This window comes from Tupaia chinensis, unplaced genomic scaffold (assembly GCF_000334495.1).
Source record: "Tupaia chinensis unplaced genomic scaffold, TupChi_1.0 Scaffold143651_1, whole genome shotgun sequence".
In the NCBI taxonomy this organism is placed as follows: Eukaryota; Metazoa; Chordata; class Mammalia; order Scandentia; family Tupaiidae; genus Tupaia; species Tupaia belangeri.
Window position 1 is genome coordinate 2,527,406 of NW_006203500.1, and position 9,415 is coordinate 2,536,820.

The 9,415-nt window shown below is 61.2% G+C and overlaps 1 protein-coding gene across 1 annotated transcript in view; it reads right to left on the reverse strand.

The window, feature by feature from the left end:
• The window catches only part of FBLN1 (fibulin 1), a gene marked incomplete at its 5' end in the record, with an annotated part of 96,013 nt that overhangs the window by 43,899 nt on the left and 42,699 nt on the right, over positions 1-9,415 (reverse strand). The window contains 2 exons of the mRNA XM_006164658.3: positions 5,508-5,631; positions 8,349-8,480. Coding sequence (XP_006164720.1) covers positions 5,508-5,631; positions 8,349-8,480 — 256 coding nt within the window. The remainder of the gene's footprint in view (positions 1-5,507; positions 5,632-8,348; positions 8,481-9,415) is intronic.

Consider the following 9,415-nt stretch of genomic DNA (forward strand, 5'->3'; position numbering starts at 1 on the left):
TGGAGTGCCCCTGCAACTGCACCGTCATGGCGGCACTGTGCCAGCTCCAGGTAAGAACAGTGAAGCGTAGAGAGAAGCCTTCCTGAGGTCCCAGAGTGACGCAGGAACCAGATCTGTGCTCAGGCAGTGAGGTGTGCTCCCATTCCCTGTCACTAAGCCCCGTGCCCCTGGCCAGCTCCCTGTCACTAAGCCCCATGCCCCAGGCCAGCTCCCTGTCACTAAGCCCCGTGCCCCTGGCCAGCTCCTTGTCACTAAGCCCCGTGCCCCTGGCCAGCTCCCTGTCACTAAGCCCTGTGCCCTAGGCCAGCTCCCTGCCTATACCCACAGCCAGTTCCAGCTCAGAGCAGAGATGGTGACAGCTCTGCCCCCGTGGCAGAATGGGACGGGTTCTAAGTTCCTATGAGGAGACGGGGATGGCCCCTGATTCTTGGAGTGGGGACAGGTTAGGGACAGAAACTACCTTCTGCATCCCGAGCTCTAGGCTCTGCGACAGAAATGGAGGCAGGTACTAGTTTCCTGTGGGGAAGCAGGGCAGCTGGTAACCCTGTGGGGAAGGGGAGGACAGGTGCTAACTTCTGGTGAGGGAGCCAGTGTAGGCGCTAATTTCCGGTGGGGGAGCAGCGGCAGGGCAGGGTCGGGGCAGGTGGAAACTTCCCAGGGAGGGAGATGAGACAGATCCTAACTTCCCATGACGGAGAGGGGGACAGGTGCCAACCTCCTATGACAGGATGTAGGTGGGTATTATCTTGCTGTGACAGCACAGGGAGAGTTTGGGGACAGGGACCAGCTTCTGCGTCCTGAACTCCAGGCGGGTCACACTCTGAAAGCAGCTGCAGGAGGAGGCACAGCCCCAGAGACCAGGCCAAGGATGTCTTAGGAAGTCCCACCTTGCCCCATCTGAGTCCCCAGCCTGGGCATCCCCTGCCCTGCTCCAGCTAGTGGCTCCCTTCGGCTCTTTCCACTTCGCTGTGCAGGGCTGGCTTACTTGGGCTTACTGTCCCCAGCCTCCTCGGTGAGGAGTCGTTTCCCACCTATTTCCAGCTGTCTAGCAGGGCTGGAAGGAAGTCTTTCGTTGCGTGGCCATTCACAACTCTGAGCCCTTAGAAAGGGCAGCCCTGGGAGGAGGTCCCAGGAAAGTGAGGCTTGGGGACACGGACGGGGGTCCTGTTCAGGCGGCGCCCAGAGGCAGCAGGAAGGAAGGTGGGCAGGGGCTGCTGAGGGGCTGCTAAGCGGCAGCCACCTCTGAGACCCCCAGGGCCAGACCAACCAGGAGTGCTCCGTGTGCCGAGAGGTTTCTACCAGAGACGGGGCATCTGAGGGCTGGGACTGTGGAGGGCGTGGAGAACGGGAGGCGAGGAGCTGAGGCCCAGCTGCTCCCCCGGGGCCGGGCAGCATCCCTCAGGGCCTCCTCTCCCACCAACTCGCTCAGTTCCTCACACTGTCCTGCAAACCGACGGAGATAGAGGGCGGGAGGACGCACGACCTGCTCTTAACCCAGTCTGCGGTCACTGGCCGGACTGGGTTTCTATGGGTCGTCGGGAACGTCCTGACGCAGGCTTTGCATAGAAAAATAAGTCAGCCGGTCTCACTGCAAAGCCTTTACACACCCATGCGCATATAAACCCACACACACACACACAGCTGCTACAAGCACGGCCTGGCTGAGCCTGGTCGGCAGGTGGCGCTGGAGTCCCCGTGTGAGACTGCCACTTCTCCCACGGCTGGGACTGGGAACGAACCCTGTTTGGTTGGCCAGATGGAAGTGCTCACAGGGCCCGTGTGGACGGCGGGAATGGGAGCCGTGCTTGACGTTCTAGTCCAGCTCCCTGGCTGTCACCCTCCAAGGGCTGGACTCCGTCCTCACCAGTGGCTCCACACCCTGACCCCTCCCCAGAGCACCCTAACCTCCCTCACACGAGGGTCTCTGAGTAGGCGCCTAGACATAGCCCCGGCTCGGTGGCCCCAGCCATGCTCACCCAGGATGGCTGCCCCTTTCCTGGTCAGGCCCGACTTCAATGATCCTACCTTCTCTGCCCAGACACACTGGAGCATGCCAGAGTCACAAAGGCTGGGGCCACACTGCAGCCCTCGCTAGCGGTGTGTCCAGTCAGGGACAGGCAACATCACTGAGTCCTCCACAGCACCCGCCCAGCCCCAGCTGGTAAGGAAGACCATGCTCAGGGACCCAGGCCCTGCTTTCCACAGACGTGTCCCCTCATCACACTGCATGTCAGAGAACAATGTGTCCCAATTTTTCAGTCCAACCCATTTGATCACGACACCCCAAGTTCTATAAGAATGATCACAAAGCACCGCCTTCCACAGAAAAAGGCTCCCAGCACCCAGCCCTTTCTGGCGCCCAGGCACATCCCTGGGTCTCTGGGATCTCCCGGATCTCAGATGTTCATCATTCAGACTGGCGGAGCAGGGGCCATTGGAGGCTCCACCCTCGGACCACACTGTTCACCTGCACCCCTTTCCAGAATGGACCCAAGGCCACCTAACTTCCCTCCGACTTTCAAGACCACAACAGCAGGTGTCAGCCCCTGAGGGGAGAGACCATGTTTCCAGAGCCTCTGAAAGTCCTGGGTCAGCTCTGAGCGCTTCCTCCCACGGTCGCAGGGGCCTCCACAGCCTGCCTGGGCGAGCCACGAGGCCAGCCCTGTGGTCTGTGGCCCAGCGTGCCAGGCCATGCTCCAGTGACCCGCAATCGACCCCCACCACCCAGAGGCCATGTGTGTGGGGAGAGGAAGAGACAGAGACAGAGAAACACAGAGACTAAACCGCGCCTGTCCTTGCGAGTGTTGGGCGCGGAGCACTGGCCCTGGTCCTTTCTAAATATGGCTCTTTCTAGATTTACAAATTGCTTTGGAGGTCAGATAAGTTCTTTAAGAGGACTGGGTTTTGATGAGGAGGAAGAGGAGCTGCAGGATAGAAAACTCAAGGCTGAGGGTTAGTCCCCCCGTGCCTTGTGGGCCACTCACTGGCCCGTGTCCCTCCAACTTTGATGAGTCTGCTCTGTGGACGACTGGTCACCACAGCTCACACCACAGCTCACGGTGCTCCCAGACAGGAGCAGGCAGCCAGGACAAAGCCCTGCAGCCCCTCCAATGCAGATTCCAGGCCAGCCCCCACGTCCCACACCCCACACTAGGCTCCTGCTGGGCCAGGCCTCCTTGGTGAGTCAGTGAAGGAGAGCCATAGCCCCATAGCCACGTGCCCTGCCCCCCCAGTGAGCCCGTCTCTGGCCTCGGCTCGACCCGAGTCACATAGAGACTGCTACAGAGAACCAAAGCGGCAGTTACTGGAGGCGCCCTTGTCTCCGACTCGGTGCCTGAGGAACAGGTGGCCAACCCTCCTTGTGCCCGCATCTACACAGGCACTGACTGCACCACAAGGCCGGGCACACTCTGCTCATCGCCTCGGATCCCCAAGGCCATGCCTGCCCAGCAGGGATTCTCAGACACATCAGAGAAGCAGAAAGGGCCCCTGGGTGGCCCAGAGGGAAGTCCAGGCCACACAGCATGTGGCAGGGCCAGGACAGGGAGTCTGACCATGCCACGTCCCAGTCCTGGTCCTCCCTCTGCACGGCCTTTCAGGCCTGGACACCACCTCCCTCTCTCCATCCAGAGCCTGCAGGGGCGGCATGTCTCGGGGTGCCCACCACACCCCAGCAAGAGCTCTCTGAGAGCAAGTAGAGATGCTGTGCCCCCAGTCACAGGTCAGCCAGGGGAGACCAGGAGGGAGGCATCACCCCGATTCACCTCGAGACATGGAAGCCCCCAGCCACTCAGGAAGCTGCCCAAGGTCAGGTGGCCTGGAGGTAGCTGATCCGGGAGGAACCCCGGGGCAGACTCTAAAGCCATGGTCTTTTCAGGTGCCCAGCACCCAGGAGCTCAGAGTCCTGGAAACTCAGGTGGCTCTGTGCAGGCCAGGACCCAGCCCCATGCAGGCCCCAGGGGTGTGGGGGTGCTGGGGTGCTGGAGCCGAGCAGCTGAGAGTCTTTACAGTGGGTGAGACTCACTTCCAGCCCTCTCTTGTGGGCAGTGAGAGTCCCCTCTTTATCAGCCCCAGGGGTGAGAGAAACCCTGCCATGGGACCCCCTCACTGAGTGGAAACAAAGGGCCCGGGTCTCTTCCTAATACCCCTTTCCATCAGACAGGCCCGCCTCCCGCCTGTCTGCCTAACTGGGCTTATTCCACATCACCCAGGCAGACCCAGGCTCGCTGTCTGCCCAGGTCTGCATGGCTGGCCTGCATGGAGGTGCCCTGACATCAGCCTGCCCAGTCCAGCCACAGCCCTGGGGCTCAAAGCCCACTCATCCACCCTTGGGCCAGGAGGCGTCCAGGTCCGCACAGGGCAGCTCCCCCTCTGGTTCTGGTTGTGTGTGAATTAGGACTGAAGTCATGCCCCAGCTAGTCTTGTAGAATCCCCAAACTCAGACACCGACAAAGGCCTGGGGGACAGCAGGCTCCCTGCGACAAGTGGCTGCACAGCACCAAACCAAGGGCCTTCATCACGGCCCGCGACCATGTCCCCCACAAGCTCGCTAAGACGCTGGGGGTTGTAAGCCCTGACCTGGGCTGGCTCTCCGTACCGCAGGCGTGGGAAGGGTGCAAAGTGCTGGGCTTTCAAGTCAATGAAAATACGCTGGGGACTTGGCAGGTAGGGAAGCGACCAGTGAATGGGCAGCCCCAGTGCTAGAAAAAAACACACAGGGCCACTCGGCCAACACAAGGCCATGTGGTGACCCCTAGGACCTACTGCCTCGTCTGTGCAAGAGTCTGATCCTCGGAAGAGAGGGACCACCCGCTGAGACCAAGGCAGGCTCAAGGTCATGGGCCCGAGGCTGGGATAGGCAGCCCAGCCATGAGCCTGCCTGGGAAGCCACACTCTGAAACAGCCGGCAGGACGAATGAGACTCACTCCATAACCAGGGCTAAGTGAGGTCTGAGCAAGAACCGTGGCCCAGAAGTCTGTGCCTCCCTGATGAAGAGGCTCCCTGGACACCCCAACAGACACCCTGGTGGCCTGGGAGTGAGTAGCCTTAACAGGCACACGGCTACGCAGCCCCAGGGTTCCGACATGCAGCTCCTACGCAGCCACAGGCCTCCCGCGTCCGGAGAGCAGGCGGGTGGCAACAGCAGTGTGCCCAAAGCCCTCAGCCCCGTGCACCTGGCTGACAGGGAGGGAGCGCTGCCCGCTCACTGAGCGAGCGTGTTCTGCACCTGCGTGCTATGGGGGGTGGGGAGACGGGGCCCAGAGCTGGCCCAGGGCACACCAGCCAACAGCAAGGCTGTGGTTCTGCCTGGCTCCAAACACAGGCCTGGCTTAAGCATTGACGAGACCCCGACCATTCCCATGGCTTTCTGAGACGCCTCACAGGAGTTTTCCGGAGTCCCCCGAGAGGGGCATGGAGGCCACAGCTCCTTAACTGCTCACCAGGCCCAGAACCAGGCCACCAGGGAGGCCGACGCGGACGGAGGGCAGCGGGCCCAGGGACTTACGTGTCTGCGGAGCGGCGGTAGTTCTCCGGGCACTCGAAGGCCAGGCAGCGGAAGCCACCTTGGATATTGAAGCAGGTCTCGTTGATGGAGCAGTTGTGGATGCCAGTTACACACTCGTCAACGTCTGCAGGAAACACAGAGGCACCACCGTGAAGGCGAGGCCGCAGGAGCCATCCCCACCCACAGATAGAGGCATCCAGGGTCCCCACGAGGGGTCCACCGGCTCTTCTGTCTTCTGCCTGAGTTTACACAGGGGCAGGACCCGCCCTTACGTAAGCACACCCAGGTGGGAGACGCTAAGAGAAGATGGAGGCAGACACTCACTGGGCCCTCCTAGGACTCCAGGAGGCAAGTTTCCTCACAGAGCTGAAGGGACCTGCCCGCACTCACGGATTCTGTAAGTGGCGGAGCCACCCTGAGCCCGGGCAGGCTGGCAGGAGTCCTTGCATTCCCCGCCCGGTCTCTGCAGCTCTCTATACATGTCCCTACCTTCTCCTGGGGGGAAGAAGCAGAAGCCAAGACCCCAAATCATTGCGAGGATGCCAGGCTAGAGGGACCGCATGCCAAGCCCATGTCCTGGGTCACCAGGGTGGGTGACTATCCAGCTAAACCAGAGCCAGGGCGGGGGCTTCTGTTGTGGACCCTACAGAGCTATGACGAGAGGCCCTGGGATGGGGTGAGGGTCCCCTTCCCACACACTCAGACACTGCCAAATGACAGGGTTCAGGGGACGTGGCCACAACTGGGAGGCACCTGTCCAAGGACCAGCCTCTGTGGCCCAGTGATCACAAAAGTGCCGGCAAGGCTGGAAGCCACCTGGCCGACCATGGTGCAGATCTCCGGGCTGGCCTAAGAACATGGCGAGGCTCAGATGGCACCCAGAGCCCTGTGGAGTCACAGGGCTGGGGGGGGCCTAGCCTGACGAGACCCTGTCGGGGCCTCTCGCTCTCCCTCTGGCTTGTGTGTGTGCACATGCTCTCTGTCTTAACAAACAAACAAAAACCAGGCGCCAAACCCTTGATCCTTGGTAGCAAAACAGCTCTCCCCATCTCGGAGCCGGCTCAGATGTGTCTGTGTCTGGGCAGGACCCGGGGCTGCGGTGAGGGCGCCTGGCCAGGACAGAAAAGTCATCTGCTCCGGCAGAAACGCCCAGCAAAGCGCTTCCATGTGGGGCTCGGGCGAGCCGAGTGGGAACTGCCACAGCCAAGGCTGCCTTCGACCCAAGCCACCCCCTTCATGACCAGAAATGACGTCTGCAGAACCGAGGGCCTCCATAGCCAGTGGAGGCACAGCCTGTGGGGGGCTCAGGTGGAAGGGCAGACGCTGCTCCTGTGACCCAGCCTCAGGCCTGTTCCCTGAGGGGAGGCCAACATGCATGCCCCTTGAACGTTTGTTCACAAAAGCTACTCGTCACCCCTCTCAATGATCAGAGGGGTGGTTCCAGGACACAGACAACCCCCAGGGGTCTCAGAAATGGAGGCCAGGGCCCGGCCAGGCGGCACAGAGGGCGTCCCACTGTGTGGGAAGTTGGAAACGCATGGGGGGCCTTGGTTCAGGTCTTGGGCCAACCAGAATGTGCCAGGCGTGGGTGTGTGCTCCTGTGCCCCAAGCTAACCAGGAGGCTGGGAAAGAAGACCCACAACATGGCAAAAGCCTGTCAAAAATACCTTTCTAAGGGCCAGCAGATGGCAGAGTGGTTACATTGCTGCACTCCCCATGACCGACTGCAGTTCGAGTGCTGGACCTAGTGGCTTGCAACTCATGCTGGGCCCATGTACAAGTGTGCCCAAGACCCCAAGAGAAGCATGGAGGAGAAGGGATTGCACAGTGGCCAATCCCCCCCGGGGGTGATTTCTCACTTTCCCTCTCACTGTCTTTCTCTCTCTCCCCAAGTACACATGCCCTGTGGCAAAAATCTCTAAAAATAGAAACAAAACCAAAAAACTTCTGTCTTTCCTTCCCTGTTTCTCTCCCATAAAGATTAAAAATGGGCACCAGCAGATGGTGTAATGGCTATGTTGCTGGACTCCCATGTAGTCGACAGCAATTCGAGTCCCGGACCCGGTGGCTTAAATTCACACCTGGCACATGTGCATACGTGCCCAAGATCCCGAGAGGAGAATGAAGGAGAAGGAATTGCGGAGTGGCCATCCCCCCCTGGGGGTGATTTCTCGCTTTCTGTCTCTCGGTCTCTGTCTTTCTGGAGAGCACACGCACCCTATAGCAAAAACCTCTCCCAAAAAAAAAGATTAAAAATGAAATAAAAGAAAAAAGGAAATGGGAGCTGAACACAGGTGGAAGCCCCTGGCCCATCTCTGGGCTCCCATGGAGCAGACTCCAGCCCCAGCTAGACCCCCCCGCCCTAGAGCCCGCCAGGCCTTGCCCAGATGGGGAGGCTCCCCCAATAGAGCTTGTGCCCTCTGCTCTCTGCTGCCACGGAGGCCGGGCCACTGTAGGGGTGTCGGGTGACCAAACGAAGGGCGGGGTTTCCTGGGCACAGACTTCCCATTGCCTCCTGGGCAGGCCTCGTGCTGATGGCAGCCAGCCCTGTCCTGGCCTTCTCAGGGCTGCCGAGGTCAGCCTGGGGGGCTCCGATACTCCCAGCCACTAAGCCTCGGTGGGCTCAGACCAGCCAGGATTGGTGTGCTGGGTCTGGGTGAGGGAGACCCAGGTACCCGTGGCCCCCAGGACACACGGTGGATGCGCAGGCCCCTTTCCCTGAAGACACCCGCGTGTGGTGTGGCCTCTGGGCTGTGGGAGCTCATCCTCTGCTGCCTGGTCTCAGCACCAACACTGCAGATCCCGAGCACAGGCGAGCGGCCCAGGGCCTGCCATGCTCACCTTGACAGTTGCGTCCATTGGGGGCCAGCCTGTAGCCAGATGAAGGGCAGCTGCACTGGAAGCTCCCGGGGACATTGATGCAGCGGTAGGAGCAGATGTGGCCCCCGGTGGGCAGGGCACACTCGTCGATATCTGCAACGGCAAAGCACCCACGTCCTGGATTGGAGCATGGCCACTGGCCAGGCCACCTCCCCTCAGCACCCACGTCCTGGCCCGGGGCACGGCCACTGGCCAGGCCACCTCCCCTCAGCACCTGCGTCCTGGCCCAGGGCACGACCACCGGCCAGGCTCCTACCCCCTGGGGCCTGGGAGGGCAGCACACAGGGCAAGCTGGACACAGGAGGCCTCAGAGCATGAGACCAGAGAGGGCTGGGACCAGCCCAGGGTCAGAGAGCAAGTGCCTGGGGCAGAAGGGAGGGCAATTCGCTCACAAAACACCTCTGGGGCCAAATAGTGGCAGCAGGAAGTGCCACCCTCTGTGAGGCTGACCCACGAGGGCAGGTTCCGTGTTTGCAGCCGGAGGCCTCTCTGAGCGCTCCGGGCTCGCACATGGCCATGATCCAGGGCAGGCTGGAGGCAGGGGTCACAGCGCCGGGACCCTGTTGGGGGTGCTTCTTCCCCCACCTCCAGCTCACGGGAGAGATAACTGAAAACAACGCAAGGCCAGCCCCGAGTGCAGTAGTTCAGCTACGCACGGGCTCCAGATCCCACGTGGCCCAATGCACTTCAAAGCCTGGCCCCAGTGGTTTGAGGGACACGCTGTGCACATGTGCATATGGACCCCAAGTCCTAATGGGATGGAGAAGCAGGGAAAGGGAGTGGGGTGTGGCACGCTCCAAGGGGGGTCCTCTCTTTCTGTGGCAATGAAAACCCAACAGCTGTGACCTAGAACACGCCTTAGTGAGAATGGCAAGCGCAGTAACGGCTGCCCGTGAAGCACCGGCACTGTGCAAGTGAAGGTCCCTGCACACTGCGGGCGCCGCACAGCGGGCAGGGTGCCCTCACCTTCGCAGGTGACCCCGTCCACGTCGCTCAGCTGGTAGCCTCGCCGGCAGTAGCACTGGTCG